Source organism: Phacochoerus africanus, chromosome 7 (assembly GCF_016906955.1).
Source record: "Phacochoerus africanus isolate WHEZ1 chromosome 7, ROS_Pafr_v1, whole genome shotgun sequence".
NCBI classification, from domain to species: Eukaryota; Metazoa; Chordata; class Mammalia; order Artiodactyla; family Suidae; genus Phacochoerus; species Phacochoerus africanus.
The window spans coordinates 18,351,512-18,369,189 of NC_062550.1; the positions used below are offsets into that span (position 1 = coordinate 18,351,512).

Below are 17,678 nucleotides of genomic sequence, written 5' to 3' on the forward strand. Positions count from 1 at the left end.
CAGTGTCATTGGAGAGCTTGGACACAGGTTCAGTCCCTGGCCTGGCACAGGGATTAAAGATCCGGTGTTGCCGCACCTGCATTTTAGGTCACAACTACAGCTTGGATCTGATCCCTGACCCAAGAACTCCATATGCCTCAGGGCAACCAAAAAAGTAGGGAAAAAAAAAAAAGAATTCCACACTTATGGAGTTTCCATTGTGGCACAGCAGAAACAGATCTGACTGGGAAGCATGAGGTTGTGGGTTCCACCCCTGGCCTCACTTAGTGGGTTAAGGATCTGGCGTTGCTGTGGCCGTGGTGTAGGCCGGCAGCTGTAGCTCCAATTGGATCCCTAGCTGGGAACCTCCATATGCCACAAGTGCAGTCCTAAAAAGCAAAAAAATAAAAATTAAAAATAAAATTAATAAAGAATTCCACACTTAATGATTGCAAAACACCATTGACAAAGATTAAGCAATCAGAGATAAAAGAGGCTAGGAATGACAGCTGCACTAATGGCTGATCCCCGCCGCCCCCCGTCTTTTGTCTTTTTAGGGCCACACCTGCAGCATATGGAGGTTCTCAGGCTAAGCGTCAAATCAGAGCTGTAGCTGCCAGCCTACACCACAGCCACAGCAGCTTGGAATCCGAGCCGTATCTGTGACCTACACCACATGTGGCTCACAGCAACACTGGATCCTTAACCCACTGAACGAGGCCTGGGATCGAACCTGAATCCTCATGGATACTAGTCAGGTTTGGTAACCCCTGAGCCACGAGGGGAACACCTCCTAATGGCTGATTTCTTTTCTTTTTTTCTATTCTAATGGCTGCACTCACAGCATGTGGAAGTTCCTGGGCCAGGGATTGAATTCCAGCTGCACCTACAACCTACCTCACATCTGCAGCAATGCTGGATCCTTAACACACTGCACCAGGCCGGGGGTCAAACTGGTGCCTCCACAGAGACAAGCTGGATTATTAACCCAGTGTGCCACAGCAGGAACTCCCTAATGGCTGATTTCCGATCAGCAGTAGTGCAAAACAGAAGGCAGCAATGATATCTTTAATGTGCTAAAGAGGAATTATGTGCTTAGCGAGGTTTCTGTATATAGCAAAAAAGTGGAGGTAAAAACAAAAGTATTTTTAGAGAAACCACAACTTGAGAGTTTACTAAAAACATTATGAATGACGTTGGGGAAGAAGGACGATGAATCCAGAGGAAAGTTCTGAATGCAAGAAAGAATGATGATCAGAGAACATGGCCCACATTTATGTAAATGTAAATAAATACTGACTAGGATTTCCCTGTTGCCACAGTGGGTTAAGGATCTGAGGTTGTCACTGCTGTGGCTTGAGTTGAAGATGTGGGGATGGTTCGATTTCTGGCCTGGGAACTTAAACATAGTAGCCAAAAATAAGTACCCCTATAAGACTAAAATAGTATGTGTTATGTACCTGCGGGCATAAAGGACACAAAATAATCTTTGATTTTGTACTAGACACTTCATCATATATGTCCTGATTTGAAAATTCTCTAACAGATAATAAGGTTTTTGGGTTTTATGTTTTTCTTGGGAGGGGGGAGTTCATCTTTTTAGGTCTGTACCATGGCACATGGAAGTTCCCAGGCCTAGGGGTCAAATCGACCTATGCCACAGCCACAGCAGCGCGGGACCTGAGCGGCATCTACAACCTACACCACAGCTCGTGGCAACGCCAGATCCTTAACCCAGTGAGCGAGGCCAGGGATCGAATGTGCATCCTCATAGATATTAATTGGATTCTTAACCTTCTGAGCCCCAACAGGAACTCCCAAGCTTGTAACTTCAGAAGGGCTTGACCAGATGGTTAGAGACCATCCTAGTGCTCCCACGCCCAGTCACCAGGTTACCAAGTTGCAAGTTGGAGAGTTCTTGCTGAAGCACAATGGGAACTACAGGCAACATTTTAGTGGAATGTTTTACTGATGAAATGCTTTATGAGGAAAAATATCCCTGATCTAAATATTGTAGCAGATCATGTTTTCTTCTCACCCATGTCTACATGTTTATGTACTTTTTTGTAGTTGTGAGTTGTTATTGTATGGTTAATACTGATTTCATACTTAATTTCTGTGTCAGAGTGAAATACTAGTAGCTATGGATTAAGAAGTTGGTGAGACGATAGATGAGAAGAGTATTCGGTGCAGTGCCTAGCCCAAAGAATTGTTTGCTTTTGTAGTGGTGGTGGTTATGGTTGGGTTTTTCCTCCCCCCAACTTCCTTGTGTGAAAGCATTTTCTTCTTATTTTTTTAATTTAAAAAATATTTTATGGCCACTCCCATGGAATATAGAAGTTCCTGGGCCAGGGATTGAATCCTGAGCTGCAGCAGCAACCTACACTACAGCTATGGCAAGTGGATCCTTACCCCATTGTGGTGGGCTAGGGAATCAAACCCACACCTCCACAGTAACCCAAGCTGCTACAATAGGATTCTTAACCACCTGTACCAGAGCAGAAACTCCAGAAACATTTACTTTCTAATGTTTTTCATATTTCACCAACCCTAAGGTGCACATTGTTGCACATTGTAACCTCTCTGAAAATTGGGATGCATCTTACAACATGTGATGTGTCATAGTTTAATAAATAGCAATTTTTCTTGGTGGTATGTTAGTACCCCTTTAGATTTAATAACTGGTAACGTATCTTTATAACTTTGAATGGCTCTGTAACTCTGTCTAGTGATTGTGTCCTGGTTTCCTTTTTTCCTTCTCTGTTTGACTTTGCGTTATGTCCATTTTCTTGGCTCTTTTAAATAATACTGGTATATGGGGAATTTGAGCTGCACTATTTTACAGTCTCCAGTAAGTAATGAGTTTGTAAATTTTATGCCAATATGGTAATTATTTTTAATTATTTTTAAGTGCTTTGCTAATCTAAAAAGAGTAAAATGGTACTTTATTTTCCTATTTGCATGCATGTGTGAAGACCTTTTGAATTTTATTTTCTTAGTCTGTATTTTTATTTATTTATTTATTTATTTTTTGCTTTTTAGGGCCACATCTGTGGCATATGAAAGTTCCCAGGCTAGGGGTTGAATTGGAGCTACAGCTGCTAGCCTACACCAAAACTCACAGCACCGCCGGATCCTTAACCCACTGAGCAAGGCCAGGGCTTGAATCTGAAACCTCATGGTTCCTAGTCAGATTCATTTCCATTGCTCCATGACAGGAACTCCTGCAGTTGGATTCTTAACCCACTATGACAAACCAGGAATTCCAAGCTAGTTATTTTTTATGGAAGTCTAATTTTCAGCATTTGCAGGTCATCACCTTCCTTGCTTTTTGAATCTACCTTCTGGTGCTTGCCATCCAGGGGAGGAACCTGCAGCTGAAAAGACAAAAGTAACTGGAAAGGGAGTAAACTTTTTGGAGGGGTTATTAATATACTTGAGATGGGTCAGCCATGTTGTTTGAGTGAGTGAGATGAGAGACGTGTGTTTATGCATCCTGCTTTCTTCCTCTCCTTCCACCCTTTGAATACGCTTCTTTCCACTCCCATTTCTGCTTTTCACATGTGTGTGTGAGTTTGTGTAAGATTAGCTGATGTGTACAAAAGATCACTTTAGATGGTAATATGTTATAGTTATATTTTGGACATTAAGAATATACACTTGTTGGAGTTCCTGCCGTGGCGCAGTGGTTAACAAATCCAACTAGGAACCATGAGGTTGCGGGTTCAATCCCTGGCCTCATTCAGTGGGTTAAACGATCTGGCATTGCCGAGAGCTGTGGTGTAGGTTGCAGACAAGGCTTGGATCCCGAGTTGCTGTGGTTCTGGCATAGGCTGGCGGCTACAGCTCGGATTAGACCCCTAGCCTGGGAACCTCCATATGCCACAGTAGCGGCTCTGAAAAAGGCAAAACGACAAAAAGACAAAAAAAAAGTATACACTTGTTAGGGCAGATGGAAAAGTGCATTCTTTTTTTTCTTTATTTTTCTTTTTTTCTCCATTTTTGGCTGCCTTGTGGCATATGGAGTTCCCAGGCCAGGGATCAGATCCAAGCCACATTTTTAACCTATGCTGCATCTGCGGCAATGCTGGATCCTTTAACCCATTGTGCCAGGCCAGGGATCCAACCCGCCTGCTGGTGATGCAGAGATGCTCTGATCCCATTTCACTATAGCAGAAACTCCAAAAGGTGCATTTTATAAGACAGAATGCTGTAGTTCTTGTTGTGGCTCAGCGGAAGAGAATCCGACTAGGAACCATGAGCTTGCAGGTTCAACCCTGGCTTCGCTCAGCGGTTTAAGGATCTGGCATTGCTGTGAGCTGTGGTGTAGGTCACAGATGCAGCTCAGATTTGGTGTTGCTCTGGCTCTGGTGGAGGCCAGCAGTTACAGCTTCAATTTGACCCCTGTCCTGGGAACCTCCATATGCCATGGGTACAGCCCTAAAAAGAGGAAAAAAAAAAAAAGAGAGAATGCTGTTTTTGTGAAAACATTGGAATGTTTGGTGAAAGTATTTCCAATCATAGAATCATTCAGGAGTTCCCCTCATGGCTTAGTGGTTAATGAATCCTACTAGGAACCATGGGTTTGCGGGTTCGATCCCTGGCCTCACTCAGTGGGTTAAGGATCTGGCATTGCTGTGAGCAGTAGTGTAGGTCGCAGACACAGCTTGGATCCTGTGTTGCTGTGGCTCTGGCGTAGGCCAGCAGCTACAGCTCTGATTAGACCCCTAGCCTTGGGAACTGCCATATGCTGTGGGTACAGCCCTAGGAAAGATAAAAAACAAAATGTGTTTTTTTTGTTTTGTTTTGTTTTTAAATAAAGAATCATTCAGACTCAGAGGTCTCTGTCAGTAGATGGCAATAAAAATTGCATACTCCCGAAGTTCCTTTGTGTCTCAGAGGGTTAAGGATTTGGCATTGCCACAGCTATGGCTCAGGTCACAACTGCGGTATGGGTTTGATGCCTGGCTGGGAACTTCTGCATGCCATGGATGCTGCCACAAAGAAAATTATATACTTTGGAAAATTTTTCCAGATAACTCAAAACATATTGAATAGTTTTAATAAATTTTACGATATTTGCAAGTAAATTGGGGTAAAGCAAATTTCTATATTAATAATATTTTATAGAGGTTTTATTTGTTATGGGTAGCTAAATTTCAAGTTTATCTGCTTAAGAAGATTTACCTTTTTTTTTTTTTGGTTGTACCTGAAGCATGTGGAAGTTCCCGAGCCAGGAATCAAACCCTGCAATGACAATGCCTAATCTGTAACTCACTGCACTTCATGGGAACTCTTAAGATGTATATTTTAGGAGTTCCCGTCGTGGCTCCGTGGTTAACAAACCCGACTAGTATCCATGAGGACGCAGGTTCAATCCTTGGCCTCGCTCAGTGGGTTAAGGATCCAGCATTGCCATGAGATGTGGTGCAGGCCAGCACCTATAGCTCTGTTTCAACCCCTATCCTGGGAAACTCCTTATGCCACGTGTTCGGCCCTAAAAAGACCCCCCCCTCAAAAAAAAAAAGATTTATATTTTCAAGTTGAGTCAAATCTTTAAAAAATTGTTTACTTAATATTTATTATTAAATAACATATAAGTACTGGATTTTCACACATAAGTAATGGAAAAGTCTTTTATCTACATTTATAATTTTAATGCATTGACTTATAAAATTTTCAAATAGATCCTTTGATTATTTAGCAGGTAACTTCTAAAGGAACTGGTTTAAATCCTAATGCCAAAGTATGGCAAGAAATACCTCCAGGAAATACTGATACCACTCCAGTTACTCATGGAACTGAAAGCTCTTGGCATGAAACAGCAGCCACATCAGGGTCTCATCCTGAGGGTAAGTCTAAATAATCAGAACGAATCACATTTTTGTTAAATGTATGACCAAACTGGTTTATAGAACTTTGGGGTATATCCTTTGATTATTTGATAAAATATATTTATGAATGTTTAACAATGTAGTTTGTATACTGTTCTCATTTATATCCAGTATGAATGGATTGTCACTAATTTCAGATAGTAGCTGTATCTTTGCATTTAGCACTTAACACATGTATATGATTTTTCTTTTTTTTTTTTTTTGGTCTTTTTCAGCTATTTCTTGGGCCACTCCCGCGGCATATAGAGGTTCCCAGGCTAGGGGTCGAATCGGAGCTGTAGCCACCGGCCTACGCCAGAGCCACAGCAATGCGGGATCCGAGCAGCGTCTGCAACCTACACCACAGCTCACAGCAACGCCAGATCCTTAACCCACTGAGCAAGGGCAGGGACCGAACCCGCAACCTCATGGTTCCCAGTTGGATTCGTCAACCACTGTGCCACGACGGGAACTCCTATATGATATATTTTAAAATTGGTTTTCATCTGTCATTACTGGCAGTGCTGCTTACTCACTGTTTGATCTTGGGCAAATGACAGCCTCTTCATTTATAGTTCCTTCAGCTTAAAATATTAATAATATTTAATTTGGGGATTATATTTTCTAAGAATTAAGTACATGAAGCTCTCTGGTAACATATGTTTTAAGCTATTGTTACTCATTTTAGCTATTGTTACTCATTTTAGCTTATCCATAATGGTCAAATTTACCTCCCTTGGAAGAAAACTCTTACTTAAAACCATGTGAACCTTTCCCCAGTTGGTAGAATTCTTTGAAATCTTGTTATAGAAGACAAATGCCCAGAGTGCCTAAAGATAAGATTTAAAGAATTCCTGTTCACTTTCAGTATGTTGTTTTTCTTTTATACAGGTAATAGGGAGCTTTCAAATGATATGTGTAAGGAGTATGAAATAATGTATTCATCTTGTGAAACTACCAGAAATACTCCAGGCATTGAAGAATCAACCGATGGAATGATTTTAGGACCAGAAGATCTGAGCTATCAAATATATGATGTTTCTGGTAAATTTTATGGTTTTATTGGTAAAAGGAGAATGCAGATTGCTAGTCTTTTTCTCTTTTTCTTCCTCCTATCTCTTTTGGCATCGATCAGTCTATTATTTGAAAAGTTATGTTAATGAAATGTTATGTGATTTTTATAAATACTGTTTTGAAATGGCCAAATATGAACATTGTAATTTTAAAAGACTGTTTACTTTAAAGATTATTTATATTCTTTTATTATTTTATATTGCTGGAAGTTATTTTTATTTCTAGTTCTCTTTTTTTTTTTTGCTTTATAGGGCCACACCTGGGGTATATGGAAATTCCCAGACTATGGGTCGAATCAGAGCTACAGCTGCCAGCCTGTGACACAGCCACAGTAACACCAGATCCAAGCCAAATCTGCAAGTTATACCACAGCTCACGGCACCACAGCTTCCTGACCCACTGAGTGAGGCCAAGGATCAAACCTGCGTCATTATGGATACTGGTCAGATTTGTTTCTGCTGTGCCAGAACAGGAACTCCTTTATTTCTAGTTCTGTCTCTTCCACTTTCTCTACAATGGGCACATATTACATAATGAAGAAGAAAAACATTTTAAGAAGTCATCAGAACTAGATAGGTTTGGGGGGGAGGGTTGGACTGGGGTTTGGGATGGAAATCTTATAAAATTGGGTTGTGATGATCATTGTACAACTATAAATATAATAAAATTAATTGATTTAAAAGCCAAAAAAAAAAAAAAACTAGATGGAAAACCACTCTGATACAGTAGAAATATAGACTTCACGGCATATTTATTATTTATTGCCAAGCCTGTAGCTTGCAGAAATTCTCGTGGTAGGGATCAGAACTGCATCACAGCAGTGACAACTCCAGATCCTTAACCCATTATGCCACCAGGGAACTCCCTAAAGATCTTTTTAAAGGAAAGTGTGGGAGTTCCTGTCGTGGCTCAGTGGTTAACGAATCTGACTAGGAACCATGAGGTTTCAGGTTCGATCCCTGGCCTCGCTCAGTGGGTTAAAGATCAGGCGTTGCCATGAGCTGTGGTGTAGGTCATAGACACGGCTCGGATCCTCCATTGCTGTGGCGTAGGCCAGCAGCTGCAGCTCCGATTGGATTCCTAGCCTGGGAACCTCCATATGCCGCAGGTGCAGCCCTAGAAAAAGAAGAAAAAGTGAGAGAGTGTGCAATTAAAGATGAAAAAAAAAATAGTCAAAATTGTTAAAAGAGACCTAAATTACAGTCTTTCAGAGAACCCAAGTGTTTTGGTCTATTAGTTGGGATTAGTGTACATTCTGGCAATTTTCCCATCACTTTTGTTGGTGTGAAATGCGTTTATAAATGTGAAACTTCAGTGATTAATTTTGAGAAAAGGACTGTATTAAAGCATAGTTCTGGTGGGGGGAGGGGTGGATTGGGGGTTTGGGATTGGCATATGCACACTGAGGTATATGGGATGACTGGCCAATGGGCATCTCCTGTATAGCACAGAGAACTCTATGCAATATTCTGTGATGGGAAAGAATCTGAAAGAGAATGGATGTGTATACATGTATAACTGAATCACTTTGTTGTACAGCAGAAATGATTACAACCTTATAAATCAACTATACTTCAATAAAACTTTAAAAAAACTGAGGTTCTACTACAATTCAACTTGTGAGATATGTTTTTTTCACATTCATTTAATTAGTGTGAATTGGTAATTGCTTGGGTTTAAATTGGATGCAATTAAACTAAAAGTAGGGAGTTCCATTGTGGCCTAGGAGTTAAGGATCTAGTGTTGTCACTGCTATGGCATGGGTTTGATCCCTGGCCTGGGAACTTTGGCATGTTATAGGCATGGTCAAAAAAATAAAACCAACCAAAGATAGGCCATAGACTCTGATTATTTACCCAACTTTTTTTTTCTAATTTCTAAACAGTCTCTTTGGAAAATAAGTGTAATAAGGAGTAGGCATTTCTCCCACTACATATTAGTTCCTTGACTTTGTCAGTTTCCTTATTTGGGAGTTCCCATTGTGTCTCAGAGGATTAAGAGCCTGAGATAGTCTCCGAGAGGAAGTGGGTTCAATCCCAGGCTTCACTCAGTGGGTTAAGGATCCATCATTACTGCAAGCCGTGGCATTAGGTCACACATGCAGCTCAGATCTGATGTTGCTGTGGTGATGTTGCTGTGGCATAGATCTCAGCTGCAGCTACAATTCAGCCCCTAGTCTGGGAACTCCTATATGCCACAGGTACTGCCAGAGAAAGAAAAAAAAAAAACAATTTTTCTTATTTATTATAAATATCTGGACTAAATTTCTAAGGTCTGTCAGCTTTGTAAGTTGATATCTGAAGTGGAATCGGATGATACTTCTGTATATTAATTAAAGGTGGTTAGGTTTTACTTCTTGTTATAATATACTTAACCATCAGCTACTTTGAACATAGAGCTGGTCCAAGTGAAATGGCAAACCGTTGGTCTTATAAGTTTTGCTATAGTAACATAGAGAAGTTAAATTAAGTTATTTCTTCTTTGGCCAGCATTTGGGTAGATGAATTTTGTATTAAAAGTGTTGCATATGCTACATGGAAATAAGAGTGCTTCTTATTTTTAATGAAATTAATTTAGTATTTAATATCACTTTGAATCTGGATTAGTAAGACAAAGTCATGATAAAATCATGCACAGAATTTATCTTTAAATACATTTTATTGTCCATATATGTCAAGTAGGAAATTAGTCTACTTAATCTTTTTTTTTTTTTTTGGTCTTTTTGCCTTTTCTAGGGCTGCTCCCATGGCATGTGGAGGTTCCCAGGCTAGGGGTCCAATCAGAGCTGTAGCTGCCGGCCAATGCCACAGCCACAGCAACATGGGATCCGAGCCACGTCTGCAACCTACACCACAGCTCACGGCAACACTGGATTCTTAACCCACTGAGCAAGGCCAGGGATCGAACCCACAACCTCATGGTTCCTAGTTGGATTCGTTAACCACTGAGCCACTATGGGAACTCCAGCCTACTTAATCATTGATGCATTTTTGTTTGGTTTTTGTATTGGCCACATCCACAATATGTGGAAGTTTCTGGGCCAGGGATCAAATCCATGCCATAGCAATGACCTGAGTTGCTGCAGTGCCAGTGCCAGATATTTAACCTGCTGTACCACAGGGGAACTCCAATCATTAATGCCTTTTTTTTTCCTTTTTTTTTTTTTCTTTTTGTCTTTTTAGGGCCTCACCTACGGCATACGGAGGTTCCCAGGCTGGGGGTCTAATCGGAGCTGTAGCTGCTGGCCTACGTCAGAGCCACAGCAACTCCAGATCCGAGCTGAGTCTGTGACCTACACCACAGCTCACAGCAATGCTGGATCCTTAACCCACTGAGGGAGGCCAAGGATCGAACCCGCAACCTCATGGTTCCTAGTCAGATTCGCTAACCACTGAGCCACGATGGGAACTCCAAAAATCCATTCTTTTTTTCTTTTTTGCCATTTCTTGGGCCGCTCCCATGGCACATGGAGGTTCCCAGGCTAGTGGTCAAATTGGGGCTGTAGCCGCCCAGCCTTCTCCAGAGCCACAGCAATGCGGGATTCAAGCCGCTTCTGCGACCTACCCTATAGCTCACACCAGATCTCTAACCCACTGAGCAAGGCCAGGGATCGAACCCGCAACCTCATGGTTCCTAGTCGGATTCGTTAACCACTGAGACACGATGGGAACTCCCCATTAATGCTTTTTAAGAAGAGGACATATTGGAGTTCCCTGGTGGCTCAGTAGTTAAGGATCTGTCATTGTCACTGCTGTGGTTTGGATTGCTGCTGTGGCATGAGTTCAATCTGTGGCCTGGAAACTTCTTCCTGTTGCAAGTATAGCAAAAAAAAAATATTACATGCTTTGTGCCAATAACGTTTTGTGTAAGATTCTAATAGAAACTGATGGTTTTCCGGGCTTCAATCCTGAACAAGTCTCATGTTCTAGGTTGAAATAATAGAAAAAAACGTGGAAGGCGTTAGAGTTGACCTCACCTTTGGATGTTTGAGTGCTTTAAATATTCCTACAAAGATACAGTGCTCTAAAATTAAGAAATGAAAATAATATGAAGAGATAGACGTTTAAGGAGTGTGACTAACATCAGATTTACTACCAGTAGTGTAGATGTGGAGCTATATTTATTTCCCACTTTGTGTGGTTCTTATTTTCTTTCTTTTTTTTTTTTTTGTCTTTTTGCTATTTCTTGGGCCGCTCCCACGGCATATGGAGGTTCCCAGGCTAGGGGTCGAATCAGAGCTGTAGCCACCGACCTACGCCAGAGCCACAGCAACGCAAGATCCGAGCCACGTCTGCAACCCACACCAGAGCTCACGGCAATGCCGGATCATTAACCCACGGAGCAAGGGCAGGGACCGAACCCGCAACCTCATGGTTCCTAGTCGGATTCGTTAACCACTGCGCCACGACGGGAACTCCCCTATTTTCTAATTTAGATTATCATTACTTCTTCCCTCTCACCCCCCACCCTGGCCACGACCGAGGCATGCAGAACTTCCCCAGGCTAGGATCCAACCTGAGCCACAGCAGTAACAAAACCCAAATCCTTAACGGCTAGGCCACCAAGGAACATCTAGTTACTGTTACTTGTGTCTTTGATTTTTCATTACAGTAATAAGTTTTCACTGTTTTTAAGTATTTTGGGTAGTGTTTTCCAAGATGGTAGCCGGGTGACTTTAGTATTAATGATGATTTGTTAATTTACTTCATAAAATATGTAATTTTAAAATTGATGTGAAATCTATGTAAAGAAAGGAGTTCCCATTGTGGCACAGCAGAAACAATTCGACTAGTGTCCATGAGGATGTGGGTTCTATCCCTGGCCTCACTCAGTGGGTTAAGGATCCGGCATTGCAATGAGCTGTGGCGTAGGTTGCAGATGCAACTCAGATCCTGCTTTGCTATGGCTGTGGTGTAGGCCAGCAGCTGTAGCTCTAATTTGACCCCTAGCCTGAGAACCTCTATATGCTGCAAGTTCAGCCCTAAAAAGCAAAAAAAAAAAAAAAATCTAAAGAAAGAAAACAGATTGATTGTTTGTTTTGGTTTGTTTTTTTGTTTGGTTTATTTTGGGGGGGGTTGTCTGCTTTTTTTTTTAGGGCTGCACCCACAGCATATGGAGGTTCCCAGGCTAGGGGTCCAATCGGAGCGATAGCTGCTGGCCTACACCATAGCCATAGCAACGCCAGGTCCAAACCAGGTCTGCGACCAACACCACAGCTCACTGCAGGGACTGAACCCGCAACCTCATGGTTCCTAGTCAGATTTGTATCCACTGCACCACGACGGGAACTCCTGTTTTTGTTTTTGTTGCTTTTTTAGGGCCACACCTGTGGCATATGGAGGTTCCAAGGCTAGGGGTCGAATCAGAGCTACAGCTGCCGGCCTATGCTGGGTCTGAGCCAAGTCTGCAACCTATACCATAGCTCACGGCAACACCAGATCCTTAACCCACTGAGCGAGGCCGAGGATCGAACCCGCAACTTTATGGTTCCTAGTCAGATTCGTTTCTGCTGAGCCACAACGGGAACTCCCTAGATTGAAAGAAGTTTGTTAGACCTTGTGCTATCCTAATTCTTTATTAAAGATACAGTTTTTTGGTGATTTTAGTTTGTGCGTACTTTGTAACTTATTCTGAAAATAACAGTATTTAAAGTTAACTATCTGTGGTAATTAGGTATTTACTTTTCCCTTCTTGTTTTCTACCGTCAGGAGAGAGCAACTCAGCAATTTCTACAGAAGACCTGAAAGAATGTCTGAAGAAACAATTAGAATTCTGTTTCTCACGGTATGCTCATTTTTTTAATTGACATTTCTTTTTTGAATTGTCTGATTAGTAGATTTAAAATACATATGAAATAGAATGGAAGAATGAAGAATTTCCTTCAGTGATGTATGTTGGTATCTATTATTCTTCTCTTTATTTCTTAACTAGATTTAAAGGTGGTAGTCTCCAATTGGATTTGCAAATGATCTATTCCTAGTAGAAAGGTAATAGAATTTCTATTGGGTATTTCCTGTGATCATAGTCAATTTCAGGCTTCTCAAAGAAGTTAACTCAATTTATATTTTTAGTAGTTGGCTCTTGTAACCTTTGATCAGGGTTATTTTTTAAATAAGATGTATGGGCACAGAATCTATATAATTTAAATATAAATATAATTTTTATATAATAATTATGTAGGTATAATGATAGCTTATATGTATAAAACTTTAGTATGTAGAACTCCCCCTTCCAGAATTAACAGAAATTTGGCTGGGCATGCAGATGTAATGCCTTCTATCTTTCAGAGGAGAACCAGTGAACCAATTTTTTAAGCTAGGAAACCTGTATTTTATCATAGACTTCCTTTCTTTTTTTTTTTTTTTTTGTCTTTTTGCTATTTCTTTGGGCCTCTCCCGTGGCATATGGAGGTTCCCAGGCTAGGGGTTGAATCGGAGCTGTAGCCACCGGCCTACGCCAGAGCCACAGCAACGCAGGATCCGAGCCGCGTCTGCAACCTACACCACAGCTCACGGCAATGCCGGATCCTTAATCCACTGAGCAAGGGCAGGGACCGAACCTGCAACCTCATGGTTCCTAGTCGGATTCGTTAACCACTGTTCCACGACGGGAACTCCTATCATAGACTTCTTTATTTCTTTACACTTAATACACTCTTGACTGAGGTTTAATTGATTCTTCATTTTGAATATCTCCCCGTTCTTTGCCTCTTTTATTCTTCGCCTTTACTGTCTAGTACAGGCCCTAGTTTTATAACAACAAGACCCATCTAGCTTTTCTCTAGTCAGTTGTGCCTATGATGCAGTTCATATTCTGTAACATTTTTTTATGGTTATATTAAAATCTTTGCTTACTAACTGGATCATTTGTGTGTCTGCTTATATTTCTGAGTTTTTTCTCTTGATTCTTTGTCACAATTTCCTGCCTTTTTGCATGTCTTATAAATTTTTATTATAATTTGGACACTTACATATCCTGGACACTGCATATAAAAGAAGCTGAAAGCTGCTACTGCTATAATTTTTCAAGATTTGAGCTTCTGTAGGCAGAAGAAGACTGCTTCAAGCCAGTCAGGAACTGAGTTGAGTCAGGGCTGAGCAGCCATTTTGGTTAGACTCAGTCTGCCTCTGTTTTATCTCCATTCTTTAGGCATGACCTTCCTTGCCTTTTAATTTAGAATTGGCAGTTTTTTGTTACTCCAGTCCTGAAACACCAAGGCAAATTTAGTTCTCTTCCTCAGAGGTTTGATATGAACTCTTTTGCCTCTTATCCTGTACAACTTCAAAATCTGGCAAATGACTTCTGCAGAGGATCTGTCCTAGGTTTTTTGTTTTTATTTTTTAATTAAAGAAATCTTTATTTTAGTAGAATGAAAAAAAAGTACTTACAGGATTTTTATTTTTCTTAAGAGAAGATTCTTTTTTTGTTTGTTTCTTATTTAACCACCCTGCCACATACGGAGTTCCCGGGCCAGCAACCTGTACTGCACCTGCAGCAATGCTAGATCCTTTAACCCACTATGCCAGGCCAAGGATTGAACCTGCATTCTGGTGCTGTGCTGCAGATACCATTGCACCACAGCAGGAACTTGACATCTTAAATTTGATGCAAGGTTCTTCCTTCCACTGGTACTTCCACAGGAAAGACCACAAGATTTTACTCTTTTCAATCTGACTGCCAACCTTAAAATTCAATAAATGTCATACAGAGGAAAATTAGATATGTTGGGGGCTCCTTTAGCTTCCGGTGAGAATTAAATGAAAGAGTTCACAAACTAAATGGAAGAGTTCACAAACTCTTCTGTGTCTCTCTAACCATTCTTTTACATTTTTCTAATATAATATTTGAATACACTTACTCATCATATATTTCATTTTATTTATTTGTTCGTTTGTTTTATAAGGCGGCACCCGTGCTGTATGGAAGTTCCCAGACCAGGAGTCTAATCAGAGCTGCAGCTGCTGCTGGCCTTCACCACAGCCATAGAAACACCAGCTCTGAGCCGCTTCTGTGACCTACACCACAGCTCAGGGCAATGCTGAGATTCTTAACCCACTGAGTGGGGCCAGGGACCCAAGTCCTCATGGATACTAGTCAGGTCCATTACTGCTGAGCCGCAATGGGAACTCCTAGCTTCTGATTTATAAAACCAGTTGTGCACAACTGCTTAAAGCTCTACTTGTTTTCCTTTGGTCTAGGATCCACAAATACCCTTACCCTCAGGAAAGAAAGATCATCTTTCTGAAATTTCATTTTGTCCTTGTAGCTTCCACAGCTCTCCTTTATCTCTAATAACATGACTTTTATAACTTAACCAAAATTTTTTAGTTGTTTCAGTGAGCTCTGGCTTATGATCTGCCACGTTCTACTCAGAATTATGATACAGTTCAAACCAGCCAGGCAGTTGGTGTTTGTAGCTCAGCAAAATTGCCACTAGAACAAGAGGTATTATTGGTCATAATCCTGGATGTTATATATCTGTTGATTGGACTGACTTCTGACAAGTTACAGTTTCTTTAAGGGTGTGTCACATTGTCTTATAAGAATAGATTTGCTGAAAACCTTAGTTGATTTATGCTGTAGCCTTTTAGTTGTAAAATAAAATTTTATGTTTACAGTTGTCTTATTTTCAAGTTATTTATTTATTTTTGCTTTTTGTTTGTTTGTTTTTTGGCTTTTTGCTTTTTCTAGGGCTGCTCCCATGGCATATGGAGGTTCCCAGGCTAGGGTCTAATCGGAGCTGTAGCTACAGCAACGCCACATCTGAGCTGTGTCTGCGACCCTGCACCACAGCTCACAGCAACCCTGGATTCTTAACGCACTGAGCAAGGCCAGGGATCAAACCTGCAGCCTCATGGTTCCTAGTCAGATTCGTTAATGACTGAGCCATAATGGGAACTCCCCCTCCCTTTTTTTTAAGGGCTGCACCCACAGCATATGGAGGTTCCCAGGCTAGGGGCTGATTTGGAGCTACAGCTGCCAGCCTACACCACAGCTCATCGTCAATGCCAGATCCCTAACCCACTGAGTGAGGCCTCATGTTCCTAGTCAGATTCGTTTCCACTGTGCCACGATGAGAACTCCTTATTTTCAAGTTCTTAAAGAATATTTTATAATTAGGACAATATTAGTATGTTCATTCTTTATGCTAGAGATTGGTTATTGGATCCTGTAACCTACTGTGCTGAGCCAGGGATGGAACCTGAGCCTTAGCAGGGAACCAAGCTGCTGTAGTCAGATTTTTTTTTTTTTTTAATTTATGCAGTCAGATTCTTAATCCACTGTGCCACAATAGGAACTCCTATGTGTTACTATTTATTTATTTGTTTATTTGGCCACACCTGCAGCATGTGGAGGTTTCCAGGCTTGGGGTTGAATTGGAACTGTAGCTGCTGGCCTACACCATAGCTGCAGCAACACAGACTCTGATAGGCATCTGTGACCTACACCATGGTTCACGGCAGCGCTGGATCCTTAAGCCACTAAGTGAGGCCCGGGATTGAACCCCCATCCTCATGGTTACCACTTGGGTTCATTACCCCTGAGCCACAACAGGAACTGCCCTGTATGCATATATTAACATTAGTGATAAATTATAGGATGGAATCAAACTATATGTAATATTTTGTAGTTTACTTTAAAATTTAATATTAAACCTCTTTCAGTGTAATTTTATAAAATTCCTTGCTCAAAACTATTGGGCCCAGTGTATTTGGGGATTCAGAAACTTTCCAGAAATTGTTAGAATATATCTGTTTTATATTATGTATTTTCTTAGTCCACTGTGTTATTTTTGATAGCATAATTTTGTTTTGCTAGGTTTAGTGACAAAAGTGAGTAAGGCATCTTTTATCTTTAGGTGCTTTTTAAGACTTGTTTGTTTCATAGGACTGTTGCTTCTCTTTATTCTTTTCAGAGAAAATTTGTCAAAAGATCTTTACCTGATATCTCAAATGGACAGTGATCAGTTCATCCCAATTTGGACAGTTGCCAACATGGAAGAAATAAAAAAACTGACCACAGACCCTGACCTAATTCTTGAAGTGTTGAGATGTATGTAAATCATGCCTTTAAGCTTACTTTTTAAAGTAAAAAAATTTAAGTATTCTTTTTCTTTCTGATCATACAGGAATTTTTTTCTTTCTTTCTTTCTTCTTCTTTTTCTTTTTTTAATGGCTGCACCCATGGCATATGAAGTTCCCAGGCTAGAGGTTATATTGGAGTTGCACCTGCCAACCTATACCACAGCAGTGCATCTGTAATCTATGTTGCAACTTTTAGCAACACCGGATCCTTAACCTGCTGAGTAAGGCCAGGGGTCAAACCCGCATCTTCATGGATACTAGTTGGATTTTTAACCTGCTGAGCCACAACAGGAACTCCCAGAAATTGTTTTTTACTACATATTTTTGCTGTTGTATGCTAATTTATCTGTTTTTATTGACTAGTACATATATAGCTTCTGTATCAATTCTGTACCTCCGTTGTTCATCTTGATACCCGTTTAATTCATAGCCGAGTATTAAAGCAATTAAGCTTCAGTTTTCTGGACTCTTAGAGAATTATATGTGTTATTATCCCACCTCTAAAGTGATCACTTTCAAACTTTTTTTTTGTCTTTTTAGGGTCACACCTGTGGCATATGAAGGTTCCCAGGCTAGGGGTCGAATCAGAGCTCCAGCTGCTGGCCTACGCCGCAGCCACAGCAACACTGGATCCCAGCCACATCTGCAACCTACACCACGGAGCGAG

At 40.9% G+C, this 17,678-nt stretch overlaps 1 protein-coding gene across 6 annotated transcripts in view; it reads left to right on the top strand.

Annotated features, from left to right (window-relative positions):
• Positions 1–17,678, top strand: part of LARP4 (La ribonucleoprotein 4) — a 68,354-nt gene that overhangs the window by 18,111 nt on the left and 32,565 nt on the right. For 5 of the 6 annotated variants that reach the window (XM_047786599.1, XM_047786597.1, XM_047786596.1 and 2 more), the window contains 4 exons: positions 5,684–5,831; positions 6,744–6,896; positions 12,635–12,710; positions 16,843–16,979. In XM_047786599.1, coding sequence (XP_047642555.1) covers positions 5,684–5,831; positions 6,744–6,896; positions 12,635–12,710; positions 16,843–16,979 — 514 coding nt within the window. The remainder of the gene's footprint in view (positions 1–5,683; positions 5,832–6,743; positions 6,897–12,634; positions 12,711–16,842; positions 16,980–17,678) is intronic. The other variant, XM_047786595.1, reaches the window with a different exon arrangement.